The sequence below is a fragment of the Spinacia oleracea genome, chromosome 2 (genome assembly GCF_020520425.1).
Source record: "Spinacia oleracea cultivar Varoflay chromosome 2, BTI_SOV_V1, whole genome shotgun sequence".
Classification (NCBI taxonomy): domain Eukaryota; kingdom Viridiplantae; phylum Streptophyta; class Magnoliopsida; order Caryophyllales; family Amaranthaceae; genus Spinacia; species Spinacia oleracea.
The window spans coordinates 94957310-94976740 of NC_079488.1; the positions used below are offsets into that span (position 1 = coordinate 94957310).

The 19431-nt window shown below is 39.0% G+C and overlaps 2 protein-coding genes across 4 annotated transcripts; one reads left to right on the forward strand and one right to left on the reverse strand.

The window, feature by feature from the left end:
• Positions 1–31: 31 nt before the first annotated feature.
• LOC110805726 (heat shock protein 90-6, mitochondrial) lies at positions 32–6652 on the reverse strand. Its single transcript, XM_022011348.2, has 19 exons — positions 6375–6652; positions 5432–5676; positions 5030–5155; positions 4850–4943; positions 4675–4755; positions 4443–4586; positions 4235–4348; positions 4045–4104; positions 3859–3930; positions 3667–3771; positions 3385–3525; positions 3201–3293; positions 3024–3101; positions 2584–2838; positions 2377–2479; positions 1943–2114; positions 1516–1618; positions 1333–1422; positions 32–737 (listed from the first exon to the last, which is right to left on the reverse strand). The coding sequence occupies exons 1-19, from the start codon at positions 6492–6494 to the stop codon at positions 567–569; spliced, it is 2367 nt and encodes a 788-aa protein (XP_021867040.2). The 5' UTR covers positions 6495–6652; the 3' UTR covers positions 32–566.
• Positions 6653–15946: 9294 nt separating this feature from the next.
• LOC110805739 (pentatricopeptide repeat-containing protein At1g43980, mitochondrial) lies at positions 15947–19309 on the forward strand. Of its 3 annotated transcripts, XM_022011365.2 has the most exons (3): positions 15948–18304; positions 18423–18641; positions 18747–19309. In XM_022011365.2, exon 1 carries the CDS (start codon positions 16254–16256, stop codon positions 18192–18194), a length of 1941 nt encoding a protein of 646 aa, XP_021867057.1. In that variant the 5' UTR covers positions 15948–16253; the 3' UTR covers positions 18195–18304; positions 18423–18641; positions 18747–19309. The 3 variants fall into 3 exon arrangements, with proteins under 3 accessions (XP_021867058.1, XP_021867057.1, XP_021867056.1); XM_022011366.2 differs by lacking the exon at positions 18423–18641 and having other exon boundaries at positions 15947–18304; XM_022011364.2 differs by having other exon boundaries at positions 18423–19309.
• The last annotated feature ends 122 nt before the right edge of the window (positions 19310–19431 follow it).

A 19431-nucleotide genomic window follows, 5' to 3' on the forward strand; every position in this document is an offset into this window, starting at 1 on the left:
CGTGTGTGATCTTGTTTGATTCGTCTCGATATGCACTTTCAAAATATAACTTTTTATAACTTTTACGAATACAAATTTAGAGATATTAATATTCAAACATTTACATTAACAAGCGTAAATTGTTCCCATTATTTCAAAACGAAGGGAGTATATCTCAAAAATATAATGTTTCTAGCGACCATTTGTTGGATTGACTCATAATGGTATCCAAGCCATTATTAACCAAAATTCATATATACCAAAATTCATAACGGTAGTAAAATGAGATGCATATATCTTTTTGATGAAAAGGGACACAAGGTAGAAACTCCCAAACAATTAGATCTATGATGACGGAAACCAGTTCAATGTCTATGATGAGGAGATATTATATGTCAGCCATATGCGCACAACACTCGGAAACTTTCAACTATCACCTACACACTACGCAGACGCAAATTCACAAGCATAGCTTCATCATAGTGAACTTCCAAAACACAGTGCTGACAAAATCTCTGAATCAATTATATAGTTACTGAAAGCCCCATTTGAATCCGAGTACCACAATATGCAGTGCACGGTCCTCTTCATTTCTGATTACCAGCTTCAACTGGCTCGACTATCTCAGCTTCAACTATCTCAGGATTCAGTGGCTGTTGGTCAAGTGGTTGTTGTGCATCAAGTGTCGCCAATTTGTCTGATAGAGACGTGGCCATCATCTCATATATCTTTCCACTAAACTCTGCAGGGTTGTCAGGCTGCACAAATACATGCATAGTCTCAACAAGCTGAATTAAACTGTAAGTGTATAAATTTACAATACAAGATAACATGATGAAACTAATCAGTCCTCGCGGGGAGGCAACTTAACGCAGAAACAGCTACACATATTTCATTTCCTCTATTTGGAAATAATGACCACATTCTTTTATATATAAATTGAAATAGCCGCATTCTTTTAAATTGCAGTAGTCACAATTTTTAAGAGAACTTTAGATAGAAGTAATGTTTTGTAATTAAATTTCCAAAATAACTAACATGCCTGATTGCCTGCTACACTTGTTAAAGTTCACACTCGCAACAGCACACCTTATCTACACCTCAATTGAAAAACCCTAAATCTAATATACAGCCATAGAGAGGTCTTTTAGTATCAATATGCCATGGTTCTTAATTGTGTTTTTTTCAATTTAGATGCTCCAAACCGGATGAGAGCTGGTTGTCTGGTAAACAGACTTCAGATTTTCATTAAATTGTGCTCTTTACTTAAGATGCTTAGAAAGCCACAAACCCGAAAATTGCCCGAAAAAATACATAAACATGTATCCAAGCAAGATTACAAGAAACACTTACAGTGTAACCGCTGGAGAGCAGTGCAGCATCATATAATAGGTCAACTGCTCTAAAAATTTCTTCACTCTCGGCACCACTCTTGTAAGCAGCCTGTATAACAAGAAAGAAAGGAATAACCAATGTTAAACACTGATACATACTGCATACAATCAGATCATTTAACTAGTCACTAAAATTACGTACATGCAAACTTTTGATAACAAGATGATCAGGATTAATCTCAAGCACTCTTCTGCCTTTCATGAAGTCCAAAGTACCACTACTACTCTGCCGTGCCTTCATCAGCCTGCAAAAACAATATCATTGTTCATCTTCCAAGAAAAGAACTGGTAATAGACATAAAATGAATAGCTAAACAAATGAGGCATGCCCTATGTTGGAGGAATATGTAAACAGATCAGTGTTACCTAATCCTCCAATCAGCCCACGAACCGCGAACCGAAAAAGCGAATTATAACATCAAAATGGTAAACTTTTGGTCTAATTTAGCAAATTAGGTAGCGAATTGCGAACCCGTACCCAATCTCATACTAGCGAACCAGGTAACAGTGAAACAGATGTAAAACCCCACTCCCCACCCCCCAAAAGAAGGGGGGAAAAGAAAACCAACCTCTCCATATTAGCTGAAAAACCAAATTGCCCAGTTGCAAGAACACATGGTGAAGAGCTCAAACGATTAGAAACTTGGACGCTAGCAACTTTATCACCCAATCGTCTTTTTATCCAGTCACAAGTTTTTCCAAATTCTTGTTTCACCTCTGTTTCATTCTCATTTTCCGCTCCTGCAACATCAAACAGTAAATTATGAATTTCTAATGTTTTATCCAAATAACTCCTGGTTAGAGTTCAACTGGTTTGGCATGACTATCAATCTATCAGATTATCACCCTTCTCTCTTTGAAAAAATCAGGCAAAAGCAGGGGTGGTCTACACGGCTGATATCAAGCCATAAAGAGTTTCCACTTCCCTTAATACCTAAAGTCCTACTCTTGGCAACAGTAGAAAACTGAAACTGGATGAAAAGAGAATGCCACATGCACTTACCCAAGTCTAAGCCTTCCTTGCTAATGTCCACAAATTTCTTCTCCTTGTAAGCCTTTAGATTCTGAATGGCAACCTCATCAATGGGATCAACTAAGAAGAGCACCTGTGAATAAACAAGCAGTGTTACATTGAAATAAATCATGCCATCCAAAACAAATAGCAACCACTAAAAAGGGAAAAAAAGTAGCAAAATGAAAAGATTCCTACTTCAAGATCTTTTTCCAAAAGCTTCTCAATGAATGGTGTATTTTTTGCATGTGTTACACTGTCAGAAGCGATGAAGTAGATATCCTTCTGGTCAGGTTTCATGTTTTCGACGTATTCATCCAGGCTTATCATCTCCTCGTCACTTTGAGAAGAGAAGAACCGTAGCAGTGGTGCAATATGTTTGTGATTATCCACATCTTCAATGCAACCTAATTTTAGGTGTTTTCCATAGGTCTCCCAGAACTTCTCATAATCCTAAACAAAGCAACAAAGAGGAGGCTTCAATTATTCAAAAAATAGAAAGGCAAGATATGATTGGAAAACTGTAGTGCCGGTTAACAAAATTACATCATTGTATGTTAAATATACAATTAGTACACAGACCAGTATAAGAGACAATTACTTGAAAAAGCAGGATTAACACAACAGTATTTACTTACATCTTTGTTCTCACTCATTGATATGCCACGGATCATGTCAAAGGCCTTCTTAAGCAATCTTTTTCTCATCATTCTCACCTTCAATGAGCACATGTGTGAGAAAAAAGGTAACAATCAAAATCTGGAATAACAGCAAAAAATAGTCAAAAAAAAATTGTGATTGTTAGAAACACTTACTATTCGGCTCTCTTGAAGAATCTCTCGAGAAACATTGAGGGGAAGGTCACTCGAATCCACAACGCCTCTTATAAAGCCCATATATCGAGGGAACTGTCATGAGGCAACAAGAACAGAACAACACTTATGCAACTTATCACAAGGAAAACTACACAAACTTGACATATTCTAGCATGATGCTCACCAATTCACCATCAAAGTCATCTGAAATGAAGACCCGTTTAACATAAAGCCTTATATTTTTGGTCTTAGAATTCATTAAATCGTCTTGTCCGTTAGGCGGCATCGTTGGAACATACAAGACAGATCTGAATTCGATCTCACCCTGCAACCAACAGAAAATTTGAGACACCATAGAAGAGCTATCAACACTGAATAAGTTCAAGACCTACAAGGTAAAACAAAAATAACAAACAACAAACATAGAATAACTACATTTGTAGCTCATTGGCTTCCCAAAGCATACCTCTGTTGTGAAGTGTGTTGATGCTAGAGGATCTAAATACTCATTGAAGGTATTTCGGTAAAACTCATTGTACTCCTCCGTTGCAACTTCCTTCGGATTCCGGAGCTGTGTTTATAAATTAAATAGTTGAGCAGCCTATAGACAAGAACTTTTAGTATTATAAACAAGCCATAATGATCATCAAATGCTCACCCATAGTGGTTTAGTCTCATTTATGCGCTCCCAATCCCAGTACTTCTCAATCACCTTTTTGGTTTTCTTTTCCTAGGAAAGCATCGTATAAGAAAAGTGTTAAATGATGACCATCACCAGAAAAGGGGGATAAAACAGGTAGCTCACATGATAAACTCATGAGCACAAACGACCCAAGAAAATTACCTTAGTTTGCACTTCTTCATCATCCTTTTTAGCTTCAGCAGGATCTTCCTCCACCTCAACCTGCAAAATTTCAAAGCTTGTTCATAAGGTATCCTACAAGTAAAAAAAACCCTACAAGTACACAGTCAGGATGGGACGCACGTAATAACGATTTTAAATAACAGTGGGCTTAAAAATGGAATATCCATACCTCCTTTGTAAATCCCTTCTCCTCCCATGTGTATATCGGAAACGAAACAAATTGCGAGTAATTTTTAAGAAGTTTCTGGACTCTCTCTGGATGTGCAAATTGTTTGGCATCACCCTGTCATTAATGATCAAACAGCAAAAGTATAGCTATCAGTGAGAAGGAATTGCAGAAACTAACACAGAACTTCAGTAATAAACCCACTGTTCACCTTCAGATGAAGTGTTATGCGGGTTCCTCTAGGCAACAGCCTTTCCGGATCTGTCTCCTCTCTAATTGTATAGGTGCTGGCATTAGCTTCCCCCTCCCACACATACTGTTTGTCAGACTTAGGACTCTTTGTTGCAACAGCCACCTTCATGCATGAATATATATTGTATAAATAGTTTTTGGAATCATAAAAGATAATAATAAGCGTTTTTCTGTAGGTAATAGTATTCCACCTTATCAGACACTAAAAATGCCGAATAAAACCCAACACCAAATTGACCGATGAGATTGTTGTCTCCAGCTTCTTTGCTATCCTGCCAAACAAGTAAGTTTGAGTAAATATACTATATATAACTCTAAAGAGTGAAAACTAGTGTGTGAACAATATAACTTGGCACAAATCCTAACCTTCAATGCCTTAAGAAACTTAGCTGTTCCACTTTGTGCAATAGTTCCAAGACAATCTACAAGTTCCTCACGTGTCATACCAATCCCAGTATCACTGAGAAAAGCAAGAAAACAAAGATAAGCGAGAAACCAGTTGGAGAATGCATTTCCAAATAATGAATCTCGGACAGTTAACCATACGTTATTGTGATAATCCCATTATCTTTGTCAGCTTGGACGCGAATATCAAGCTCAGCTGAGTCCTTCGAAAGCTCTGGTTGGGTAACACTAAGAAACCGAAGCTTGTCTAGAGCATCACTTGCATTGCTGAAGAACAAAAAAATACAAATGTCTTTAGATATAAACAAAACAGAGAAAAACACAAATCCTCCGAGATTAAGTAAATTCTATTACACAAGCAATTACCTTCAAAAAAGAAAAAAAACATTACACCCGCAATTGATTACACGTATCTATCTACGAAGTGAGTAACAAATTTGCATATTTTGCATATCCCCAAACCATTACAGAAACTGATGTACAGTCAAGCAATATAATGACAACGAAGATTTTCATAAGGCATAAATATATCAAGATAATCACCTGACTAGCTCTCTCAAGAAAACCTCCTGGTTACTGTAGAGGCTGTTTACAATAAGATCCATGAGTCTGCTAACCTCTGCCTGATACTCATACTTCTCAACAGGAGAACCACCATCAGTTGAGTCAGCAGCCGCAGCCGTGGACTCATAGCGACGACCTACTTGACTTAAATGCAAGCCAGGAGCACGGAAGTTACTCGAACTCAACGATGAGTATTGTCTACACTCCGATTTTGCCTCACCCTCCTATTTATAATGTAACTCATATCAGAAAATCATATAGTATACAACACAGTAATAACAAATCCAGTGGTAAAAATTCATCCTATTTACATTGTAACTCATATCAACAAATCATATAATTCCTAGGTTTCTTAATACTGGCAATGTTTGGACATTTTACACTAGTCACATATTTCACTTTGACTATTGTTGGTGATATATATGCAAGATAAACGTAGTCATGTGGAATCTTATTAGATTCGTCCCGATGTGTATTTTGAAAATAACAAGTTTTTATGATTTTTGCTTAAAGGGGATCAAAGGCATGCGTGAAAGTGAAAACATTGAGTGAAACGAACGGAGGAAGTAGTATACAACACAGTAATAACAAATCCATTTCTCAAAAAGTACAATGACACTGAAAAACATCCACAGACCGACCAACTCACTAATCAGAAATTCAATACTCACAAAAAGTATATCGGCAAATCATACCTTTCTTTGTTGTCTACAGGTTATTAGTTCACTAATGTCGAACATTTGAGGAATAAATGTTGATTTTATTTGCCAAATTTCATAATCATAAACTACAAATTTTACAATTCAGTAGTAGATAATCACATAATTACACAATCAATCAATCATACAAATAAAATAAGCAATAATCACTAGTTATAGATAACCTGGAAAGAAAAAGGAGGCGAAAATTGCAGAAAACTTACAGAAATGTTTAGGTTTAAGGGAGAAGTTGAGGAGAGAGAAGAAGCGGCGACCGCATTCCGGTGGCGGAAACCACCGTTGCGCAGAATCGCAGAGACTGAGCGCCGTGAAATCCTGTGCATGTTGTTCAGTGGAGAATCAACGATTTCAAATATTTTCCGATGGTTGGAAAAGATGTTTTGATGATGTGAGAAAGGGAGTAGAAATGAAAATGTTAGAAGGGTTTTAGTAGGGTTCAAGACTTTGTCGAAGCTTCTGGAGATGGGCTGTGGGCTGTGGACTGTGGACTGTGGAAATGAAAAATGGTCTTGAAAATGGTAGGAAGGTGCACTGGCTGTACAATATATATTTATTAAGTATATTAGGATAATATTTATCTTTTTCTTTTTTAAAGGTAAAAATTAGTGAGAAACTTTTTGTGTGAGACCGCCTCGCAGAAAAGACCGCCTTGTTGGCAGATTTGTTGGCAGCCTTGTTGGCAGCCATGTGGAGCGCGCTGACGTCATGCTGACGTCATCGTTTTCAACATTTTTTTTTCAACATTTTTTTTATCAAAAATTTTTTTTCAACTTTTTTTTTTCAAAATTTTTTTCCAAATTTTTTTTCCGGCCTTAACTAATTGGCCTTTTAGCTTAACTAATTGGACTTCTGGCTTAACTAATTCGACTTTAAACTTAACTAATTCAATATAACGCTTAAGATTTATTTTCGACATCTTTTTTCTTCGAAAATTATATCTTTTAATTTATTTTTTTAGTACTAACTAACTAGTGTAAAACATAACTAAAAGTCATAAAATCATAACTACTTGAATAACAAAATAGTTAAGATATAAAGACAAGTAGTTAAACTTATGAGTTGAATAGTTATTATTTTTAAACAAACTTATTATTAACTAAAACTCATAAAATCTTAACTAATGAGTTCCTATGCTTAACTAATTGGTTCAGCGCTTAAACAATTGGTTTCGTTGCATAACTAATTGATTTTTAGACTTAACTAATTGATTTCGATGGTTAACTAATTAGTTCCAGTGCATAACTAACTGGTTCCGACGCTTCACTAATTGATTACCATGCTTCACTAATTGGTTCTCGTGCTTAACTAATTGGTTATATTGCTTAACTAAAGGTTATATTGCTTTAATTTGTAACATTGCTTAACTTATTAGTTAAAAATCTATACTAAAACCCCTAAAATCGTAACTAAACCCCATAAAATTATAACTAAAGCCCTGAATTGAAACTAAAAAGTACGTAACTAAAACTCAAAGAACCTTAAATAAAACCAAGAAAATCGTAACTAAAACTTAAAAAATCTTAACTAAAACATCAAAATTCCGAACTAATTATTTCAAACTAGTACGAAATTATTTTAAACTAAAACGAAAATACTCTTAACTAGATATACCAAAAATGTAACTAAAATGAAATTATTCACAACTAAAACCAATCTAACCCTAACTAATATAAATGAATAAAATTATTTACATTTACAATACAAATTTGGAAATTAAATTGTATTTCTTTGCTATTTTTGCACCCAGCAACAGCCATCGCTTCCTCTCCTCGCGGCTGTGAAACACAACGGGCCACCACCACCGATAACGGCACCAGCAGAGTAGAGGAGTGACAACGGCCACCACCACCGACAACGACCACCACCACCGTCGTCAAGCCTAACTTTTCGCGGCAGCGAAAATCAGTCTCCTCTCGCCTCCGCCTCGCCTCCAACAAGCACTCAACAGATCGGCGGCTCTCAATCTCCACCGCCGATCTTGCTTTTTCCTCGCCACCTGTGCTCCTTCCTTCGCAGCTCTTCTCCTTCTGTCGCTGCTCGCCGGCCACCGAAATTCGTCTTCGGAAACCTAACCTCTCGCCTGAACCCTAACTTCCCGCGGCAGCCATAAAAATACTTCAACAATGCTTCCACCGCCGATATCCTCCTCCGCCTCGTCTATAACTCTGATTCTCCCTCCCCCATCACTGAAACCTCCGATTCTTCATAAGAATTGAAAAATCAAAAACCTAAAACAATTGAAAATTCAAAAACCTAAAACAATTGAAAATTCAAAAACCTAAACGAATTGAAGGAGGGAGGAGAGAGATGGAATAATTACCTAATTTGAGATTAGGTAACACCGTCGGTTGTTCTCGAACCTACGCCGGCGGAGGAGAAGAGATCGGAGAGGAGAGAGAGGCAGAGTGTCACGGTCCGAGTGTTTTGACACCGGATCCGTGCGGCGCGCTCTTGCCTATGGGGCGGCAAGGGCGCAAGCCTTGTGCGGAAAGTGAATCTCAAGGCTTGGGGCACGAGCGGACGTCTGCTTTAGAATGGGCACTCTTGCCTATTGGCGACAAGAGCGAGAGTCGAGGGTCGATCGGGGCGCTTGTGTGCGCACAACAGGCACAAGCGGGACCGACGACGAGAGTGTATCTGTTTTGCAAGGGATTTTGATGGGTCTTGGAAAGCTTAAAAGCATGCGACAACACAATATCTATAAAGGCTAGCAACAACACATGAATTAAGCAAAGGCAACTTCTGATGAGAGGTATTGGTTCATACCCCTCATAGAGGTTTATTTTGAATTAGCTAAATCTGCCCAGTGAACACTGGAATTACAGTAACATAATAATTCTTCCTAAAGCCTAGAAAACTATTAGAAAGATCCTAGAAAGCAATAGAAAGGAGAAATACAAGTAAAGGAAGGTTGGATTCTAACATCCTCCCCCACTTAAGCTGTCGACGCCCTCGTCGACTTACAAGAGTTACAAAAGATGAAAGAAAAAGCTCATATTCTAAACTCTGTAGTCTTCTCTGCGCCGTTGGTCGATGGCGGTTGTTGGAGTCTTCTTGAATCTTGTTGTGTCTTGATAGGCTGGTGAGCCTTGTGAATCCAAGTCTTCCTTGTTTTTGGTTTCTGGCTCGGAGCGGCTTGGCTTGAGCTTACATCTTGTCTCTTGTTTCTGATGCGAGGGGGTATCTGAGATGTCGCCTTTCTGAGTGGCTCCATCACTCGCATTGCCGAAAGGAATCGGCCCTTCTCTTTTGTCTTTGTGGGAGTACCTGTACTTCGAACTAGACAAGTTTGTCCACCTGCTACAAGCAAAGAATTCAAGTGAGGCATTACAACTGCTTTGCTGGTGCGGAGGAACTCCAATCCAAGCACAAGGTTGAAGTCGTCCATGTTGACGGCAGTGAAGTTCATTTTTCCTTCCCAGTCTCCCAACTTTGCTTCCACCTGTTCTGCCACACCGAGGATCGGCTTGGCTTTAGAGTTGACGGATTTCATGCTACCGCCTCCTTTCTTGAGCACTAACCCCAATCTTCGGGCTTCTGCTTCGGTCACAAAGTTGTGAGAGGCGCCGGTGTCTACCATGGCTCGAGCATTCCTCCCATTTACCACGAGGTCCACGTACATCATGTTTGTGGGTTCCTCTCTTGTCTTCGGGCCCTCTTTCCCCATTGCATACATCATGTAGACGGAACTCATTCTGCGGGGTTCTTCGTCCTCATGGCATGCTTCTTCTTCTGTCTTTTTTGGGGTTCCCTCCACGGACATGGCCGACAACTTCCTCTGTAGGGTGTCGATCTCCCCTTTGTGTTTGCACTCCCACCATTTGTGTGGGCCTCGACATAGCAAACAGTTGAGTCTACTGATGTTTCCCGAGGGCGTGCTGATCTTGGATTCCTTTGTTGATACGGAAGGTGATGACCAGGATTTCTGTGAATCTCCTCCCCCATTTCCTTTCTTGAATCCCCCGACTGAGCTGGACGACACCCTTGAGTCACTTCTCGCACTCTTGGGTGAGCTTGGAGTCGGGCCCTCCGAGCTTGTAGGCGTCCCCCTTGTTCCTTCTTCCGAGCGATGACCCCTTCCCGCGGAGTAGTCCATCAATCGCTCTGCAGCAGTCATAGCGGCTGAAAGCGTGTCCACTTTCGCCCTCAATACTTCACGCTGCGCCCATTCTTGCAGCCCGTGAACAAAGTTGAACAACCGATCTTTCTCATTCATGTCTCGGATGTCCAACATGCAGGCCGAGTATTCCTTCACATAGTCGCGTATGGAGCCCTTGTGGCGGATCTCCTGTAGCTTCATTCTTGCAACAAACTCGGTGTTCTCGGGATAGAATTGATCTTTGAGTTCCTTCTTGAACTCTTCCCAGGTGTCTATCTTTACTTTCCCTTCTTCGATGTCGGCGTGCTTGGTGCGCCACCACAGCTTCGCATCATCCGACAAGTGCATGGTCGCGGTATCCACCTTTAGATTGTCACTCAGTTGACAAATTCTGAAATACTGCTCCATGTCGAAGAGGAAGTTATCAACTTCCTTTGAGTCTCTAGCCCCACTATAGTCTCGAGGCTTTGGAGGTTTGATCTTCATCGCACCACCTCCATTCGAGTCAGTCCTTGCAGCGCGCATCAGTGTCGCGCATTTGTCTTGGGCATCTTCAGCTTGCTTCTGGACAAAGTTGAGTTATTCCTGAAGCGCTTCTTTCTCTTGCATGAGCTCATCGACCGCACCCTCGAGTCTTTCTATCTCTTTGGCTTGGCCAATCACAATTTCCTCGAGTCGGGTCCAGCTCTCAGACTTGCCTTCTAGCCAGGCTAGTCTTTCTTCGATCGTTTCCATCTCAAATTGCTTGCTTGGGTCTCTCGATGCCTAGGTTTGAACCTTGGCTCTGATACCAACTGTCACGGTCCGAGTGTTTTGACACCGGATCCGTGCGGCGCGCTCTTGCCTATGGGGCGGCAAGGGCGCAAGCCTTGTGCGGAAAGTGAATCTCAAGGCTTGGGGCACGAGCGGACGTCTGCTTTAGAATGGGCACTCTTGCCTATTGGCGACAAGAGCGAGAGTCGAGGGTCGATCGGGGCGCTTGTGTGCGCACAGCAGGCACAAGCGGGACCGACGACGAGAGTGTATCTGTTTTGCAAGGGATTTTGATGGGTCTTGGAAATCTTAAAAGCATGCGACAACACAATATCTATAAAGGCTAGCAACAACACATGAATTAAGCAAAGGCAACTTCTGATGAGAGGTATTGGTTCATACCCCTCATAGAGGTTTATTTTGAATTAGCTAAATCTGTCCAGTGAACACTGGAATTACAGTAACATAATAATTCTTCCTAAAGCCTAGAAAACTATTAGAAAGATCCTAGAAAGCAATAGAAAGGAGAAATACAAGTAAAGGAAGGTTGGATTCTAACACAGAGGGTTAGGAGAGAGAGAGAGGGGGGGGGGGGGGGCAGAGTTTAGGAGAGAGATAAAAATGAATTAGGGTTTGAAATCTGAAAATAAAGTGGGTATATAATTGTTGACGTCAGCACGACTACGTGGCATTTCATGTGCCATCAATGCGGTCTTTCCTGTAAGACCGCCTTATACAAAAGTTTGTAAAAATTAGTTCATTGATAAAATAGTCATACGACCCTCTTTCACATCGCTGTTTGATACAGCCTTCAACGAGGGGGTCTGTGATCTGTTGTAGTTTTGGTATTGAATTAAATATGATTCAATTGATTGTAGACGTGAGAATGACATATGTTGTAACCCCGCACAAATCTTCATGGCCCCAAACTCTCATAGGGAGAGAGATAAAACCTAATAAATGGGTACAGATAACCCAATAAATGGGTAAAAAAGCTCTCAAATAGGGAGAGAATGGAGTTTTTATTCCGAATATGAAATCAAAAGCTATGAAAAACAAGAAAAATAGGGCTTACCATCAACCTAATGGTTGGTGGTAGCCCCTAGAAAATTAGGGTTTTAAAAGAGGAAGAGAGAAAAGGGAGAGAAAAAAGAGGAGGAGCAGGATAACATTTATCTTGTTTATAAGACTTTAGCTCCTTTTTTTTTTTTTTTCTCTCTCTTCTCTCTTTTCCTCCTTTAAATTCCTAATTTTGTAGGTGCTACCTCCAAGGCTCCAACCATTAAGTTAATGTTAAGCCTTTTTTTTTGTTTTTAGTTTTTGATCTCATGTTTAGAATAAGAACTTCATTCTCCTTATTGAGTTTTATCTACCGATTTATTGAGTTTTTATCTCTCTTCTTGTGAGAGTATGAGGGTATGGTTTAATTTCATAAAAAAAATTATTTATTGATAAAGATTTGTATGGTGTTACAACAGATGTCGGTTCTACGTCTACAATCAATTGAATCGAATTTAATTCAATCTCAAAACTACAGCAGATTGAAAGACTCACTCGTTGAAGGTTGTATCAAACAACGATGTAAAAGAGAGTATCCATCATTGTCAGATCTCATCCACAACGATCGTGGTTTTGCCGGATTAGAATTTCATTTGATCCAAATTGTTCTGTATTTGTTAGTTTTGATTTCATTTGTAGATGTCGTATGACTATCTTATTAATGAATTAATTTTACCTTTAAAAAAACTTTTATCCTGTTTGTGTAACTTTTACCTAATTTTTATAACTTTTAATATGTTTTGATGAACTTTTATGTTATTAAAATAATGTTGATAGATAAACATTTTAAAGCGCTAATTGATTAATTTTTTACATTATTAGTGATTTTTAAGAGATATTTTTTTTTTAAAAAAAAACTATCACTAAAAAAATAGATAACTTTTACTATATATATAAGGGTAACTTGTAAGCATTTTGAGTTAATTTTTACTTCGATTTACAATATTTATGAAGGAAATAATGCCCTTGGTCCAAGTATGCATTTAATGTTAAGTCTAATAAATGCGGTTCAGTATTAATTAACAAGTTAATAAATTCAGTGAGATCAAGTGAGATGAATGCCTAGCTAGAGGCCGCTTCAGTTCAAGTGGAATTAATGATATTAATCCACAGCTTACTCTTGAATGAACCCGTAGGGTCACACAAATAGTACGTAAACGGATCAAGTATTTAATGGCATTAAATACTCCATCTATGGATATTCGGAATCGACGGATCTTGGTTTCAGTGGGAGATGAGATCGTCAAAAGCAAGCAAATGAATACTCCGGAAAAGATGATATTGCCGGAAACGGAAATATGGATCGTATCGGAAATATAAATATTATCCAAGTCGTAGATGTTGCCGGAAACGGAAACATGGTACGTATCGGAAAATATTATTGGAAATGGAAATATTTCCGGAATCGGAAATATTGCCGGAAACGGAAATATTGTCAGAATCGGAAATATTATCGAAGTCGGAAAATAATTCCGGAAACGGAAATATTAAATATTTGTTCGAAACGGAAATTTTCCGGAAACGGAAATATTAAATATTTGTTCGAAACAGAAATTTATTCCGGAATCGGAAATGTTAAATATTGTTCGTATCGGAAATGAATTCCGGAATCGAGAATTTAATCGGAAGCGTATCGTACGAATTAGCATCGGAGGAGGCCTGCCAGACGAAGGCCCAGCACGAAGCCGGGCCATCGCCCAGCAAGCCAAAGCACAAACACACGCCAAGCCTCGACCAGGCCCAGCGCAAAAGCCAGGCCCAGCCGAAGCCTTGGGCGCGCATGCGGAGCAAGGGGCAGCGACGAGTGGGCCTTGCGCTGTGCGTGGGCCGTAAGGCCTGCGTGCGGTGCATTGTGCCACTCGTGTTGTTACTCGAAATCCGAAGGCTACCGAGATTCGTCATATGATTAAATCTAATCCTAATAGATAAAGTTTATTTAATTAGAGTCCTAGTAGGATTATAATTAAATAAATTTGTATTCTAATAGGATTATAATTCCTTTCCATAAACTCTATAAATAGGTGCCTAGGGTCACATATTTACACACACAATTGAAGTATTCAAAGGTAAAATTTTGGAACAAAATCAGCCAAACACTTGCAACCCATATTAGCCGAAATTCTTAGAACCTTAAGGGCGATTCTAGTTGGTCAACCTTAAGGCGGATCCGGACGTGCTGTGGACTATCTACGGAGGGACGACACTTGGAGTCCTAAAGACTTGTTCTTGTTCGGTTCGGGCGCAGCTAGGGAGGGCACGCTACAAAGTGTATGCATCTGAATTATGCTGAATGATTATGTGTAAATAATATGTTTCCTGGCATTAAGGTTTTCCGCATGATTTATGTTTTTGTCATATGTATCATAACCTAACAATTTATTGTACACCACTTGTAAAAAAGAATTTGTGATGGTTGTTGTTTATCGGTTTTCATTTCTCCAAACTCATGAAATCGATGTAGCCTAGTAGAGCATAGGTGGGTACTTTAGTCATTTCATAAAGATCGATTCCTAGTCTTTGGGGTTGTGTTGGTTGTAAGTAAATAGAGGAGCAAGTGTGACTTCGCACGTCATACGAATAGTATACGGAATATATGACAAGGTGTTTGTCTAACATGAAATGGTTATATGAGAAGTTGAAATTTCCATGGGACATGGAAGTGGTTTACATGTCCTTTTCTTGGTAAGTTACAATTAATGTCAATTCCCGTAAAGTACAAATGTCAAAATTCGACCAAAAATCATCAAGCTATTTCACAAGAAGTTAACAAGGGAATTAACTTTCCATAAAATGAAACTCCTGTGGAAAGTTACTACCTAAGCGAACCAAACCGCCACTAAGAACGTCTGCTTTATATTACTCACTACAATTGGTTGCTAAAGAATGTACCTATTGCACCTCCCTATATTACTTGCTACAATCAGTTGCTAAAGATTGTCCTATATTACTCGCTACAATCGATTGCTAAAAATTGTCATATATTACTCGCGGTCAACCTAATGGTATAATAATGATATCGACCTTTTGCCTATCCCCTTCCTTACCTACCTCCTCGACCACCATTTTGACCACCCACCTCTTCGCCACCACCTCAACCCGAACGTCACCAATTTCATCACCAACAAAAAAGTTATATATAAACACACCGCAAGTCGTCGTCATCAATCACCTCTCGTATAAGTATTGAGACCACACTGCCCCATGCCCAACTTGTCGAACCTTAAAAATATCAAATACACTTAAGATGGTGAAGTTTATGGAATATCCCGATCAGGAAATACCCATAACAATTAATGTGTACAACTACTAAATAAGTGTTTACTTGTTTGGATAAAACAATTAAACAACTACCTAACTTAATTTTTTTTGTCACTACCGACAGGTGATATTCATCTCAAATTATGTTGGGTCCACATCTAAAATCATACGAATTACTTGTGAATCAAAATTTTCTTTCTCATTTGCATATTGCTCTTGTGGCTGAGAGTGGGAGATAACTCAGTTGGTTAGAGTTTTCCTCCTAATTCCAGATGATACTGTGATCTATTTCTCATCCCCGCCATTATGGTTTATGCACCCGGGTGCACAATGCTCATTGTGCACCCCGTTTTTAAATGAACATATAGTTCAAATACAAAGAACATATTATTCATACCCAAAGAACATATAGCTAATGAACATATAGTTCAAATCCATAGAACATATAGTTTAAATATTTCACTAGTACATGTACATTGAAATCATTCTCCATGTTCATTAGATTTTCAATAAATGTTCAACAGGGTGCACGATGAGCACTGTGCATCCGGGTGTATAATCCAAATTGCGATTATGGCTCATTTGCAAACAAAAAAATTTATTGCAAACCCTCCTATTTTCAATTTTCCATATCCCACTCGAAAACTCTCCCCTAATATTGCCAAAAAAAAAAGGAAAAAAAAAAAAATCACTGTATCCTCTGTATCTTCTTCCCCACTCCTCAGCAAACACAACGGCAAAGAAGGCGTCTCTGATGATTTGAAGATCAAAGTTTTCCAGAAATCGAATTCCATAGTCACTAGCTCGCTCTGTCTCTTTCTATGTCCTAGGTAAATCCCTCATTTTCTTTTTCCGATTTCAAATTTGTTAAGATTTGGGGGGTCTTTAATCGAATTGAAGAGAGGGGTTTTGTATGTACCCTTTGGTAAAGCAAATACTTTGCATTCCCAGAACACTGACTTTTTACTCTAGCTTAATTGAATATTGCCTCTCACTGAAGAAGTCTGTGAATTACACCAAAATAGTACATGGGCAATTGATAAAAGTTGGGTTTAATTCTCACACATTTTTTGGTAATCGTTGCCTTGAACTTTATACTCGGAGTGGGTCCGTTGATGACATTCTTAAAGCATTTGATGACATAAAAATTAAGAATACTATATCATGGAATGTTTGCTTGAAAGGGTTGTTGAATTGTGGACGCGGGGATATGGGTCAAGTTTTGTTTCAAAAGATGCCTGAACGAGATGTTGTTAGTTGGAATTCTATGATTTCGTGGTACGCCTCGTGTGAACGTAGTGATTGTGTGTGGGAGAGATTCCGGGAAATGTTGTATGTGGGAGTGAAGCCAAGTGGGTATACTTACTCAATTGTTGTGTCTTTGGTGTTTGATGATGTCCTCTTGGGCAAGGAGCTTCATGGTCAGATGATTAGGAGTGGTTTAATCAGGTCGAACGTGGTTCTAGGGAATTCTTTAATCCATATGTATGGTAAGGTGGGTCTAATTGGCTATGCCGTTGGTGTGTTTATGAGTATGGAATATTTGGACTTGATCTCTTGGAATTCATTGATCATTGGATTTTGTAAAGCTGGGTTTGGTGAATTAGGACTTGATCAGGTTTCTTCGATGAGATACTTTGGGTATTTACCCGATGAGTTCACATGTTCTGCAGTTATCACTTGCTGTACGAATTTGAAAAACCTGGAAAAGGGTAAGCAAGTTTTTGCCTTCTGTATCAAGGTTGGCTTTCTTTGCAATTCCATTATCTCGAGTGCCATTATTGACCTCTTCTCGAAATGCAACAGATTGGAGCATTCAATTCAGCTCTTCAAAGAACTTGGAAGACTCGATTCTGCAGTTTGCAATGCTATGATTTCAAGCTATATGTCTCATGACATTGGTGAGAGTGCTATTCAACTGCTCATACTAATGCTGAGGAAAGATATTAGGCCTACAGAATTTACCCTTAGCAGTATTCTGGCCTCCATTTGTGGGATGCAAGTGGTGGTGCAAGGAACTCAAATTCATTCTTTGGTGGTTAAGACAGGTTTTGATATTGATTGTATTGTTTGTAGCTCACTTATTCAAATGTATGCAACACTTGGGTTAATCGATTATGCAATAAGAATTTTTGCAAGCATGACCTCGCCAGATCTGATATCTTGGAATACCATGATTATGGGTTTGACTCTGAATGGGAAATTACTTAATGCTGTAGACACTTTTAAAGAACTACATAGAAAAGGTCCACTGCCAGATCAAATATCACTAACAGGAGTTCTACGATCTTGTAGCTATGGAGGTTTTGTTGATGAAGGAATTGTTATATTTTCGAAAATGGAGGAATATTATGGTGTTAGACCCTGCTATGAGCATTATGCTTGCCTTGTAGAACTCTTGTGTCAAGGTGGTAGGCTCTATGAAGCAATGGAAATTACTGAAATGCTGCCTTATGAACCAAGTTCGACGATTTGGGAATCTTTACTTCAGGCATGCACATTTCATGGAGATGTGAGGCTTGCTGCGAAAGTAGCAGTGAGACTGATGGAGTTGGAGCCGCAGTTATCTCTACCTTACGTGGTAATGGGTCGTGTCTATGAGATGAGGGGCCAATGGGAGGATGCAGTTCGGGTGAAGAAAGCCATGAATAGGAAAGTAGTGAAGAATGTTGTTGGATGTAGTTGGATCGAGATAAAAAATCATGTATACAGCTTTACAGGAGAACAGCTGCAACAACATACAGGCAGAGATATTTACTCCATTCTCAGATTAATGACTTGGGAAAAGGGTGAAACCCTCGTGGAAGTTAATCCGGCAGATATTGATGCTATTGCACATAATAAATATGTCTAAGGTAATATGAGACCTTTTCATGTGCTCATCCCTCCCTCGAAGATCAATGCTACTGGCAGCTGGCTTACTGCTTGTGGAACTCAAGTACATATTCTATAGATGATGTCGGGGTATGTATTCCACTCTTAGGTCATATTACACTTACTGCACTAATCTTGAATTGCTGTTAACTTTCTTTTCATATGATAAATTTATATTATCTGTTAAAGATGTTAACTTTGCAAACAGATACACCTGTGCCCATGGCCCAGTTGCGTGCCCTCACTTCACAGGGAATGAAGCATCTGGGATCCCGGGGACTGATTGCTGGTGTTTCATCTGGAATGCTTGTTGGGTGCCATTTGAGCTTTCTCTGGTTCCTATTGACAATTTGACATATAGAAATAACAAGATGGCTTATTAGATTGTGGAAATATTTAGCCAGTGACATTGCTCCCCATCTTTCAGGTGGAGTTACATCCTTCACTTGAACAAACCACTGTCAAGATCAAGATCATGATAATTTTTTTACATTAAAAGATTTCTTTTACAGCACGTTTTGTTTTTGTGTAGTACTTTATCCACGGCATAAGGGTGCATGGAGATTGAAGAACATGGCCATGAGAATTGCATCTGAAGAGCTATAATTGGAAAATTTCAAGGTCTGCCAAACTGTTTTTCACTTTGATACTATGGAAGAGCAATATGAGAAACTGGCACCAAGAGCGATCAAAATCTGCAAACTAAGAATGTCCTTTTTCGGTGTGGGGTACTCGGGTAGGAGTCCGGCTGAGATGAGAATTGGCTGATTTAGATAGGTTTCAAACTTAATTTACATTACGTGGTTTGATGTTACTCTGGCGTTTGCAAAATATGTGTTGACTATGGTTGATTCTTTGTTGGAAATGTACAAAAATGATGATACATTTTGGTGTCATGAACCAATACCATGTTTGGCATGTGCTATCTAAATAAACTCATTTAGCCAGATTAAAACTAAGGGTTGATTCTCTTCAAACTGTGATGGAGGTAGCATCGTTATAAGACGGCCATCCAAGCGGCAGCACCACGGTCTTCTCTTTCTTTTCGGTAATGTACCATAGCATCAAATATTAATCAAGTGAACATTTTGTCCATGGGTGAATCATTATCATTCTTTCTGCTTCCTGCTCATTTGCCTATTCCGGACATAGAAAGGAAACCCAGAGGTTTAGTTTGAGTTAATAATATCTTCATAGTATAACATTAGAGGCATGGA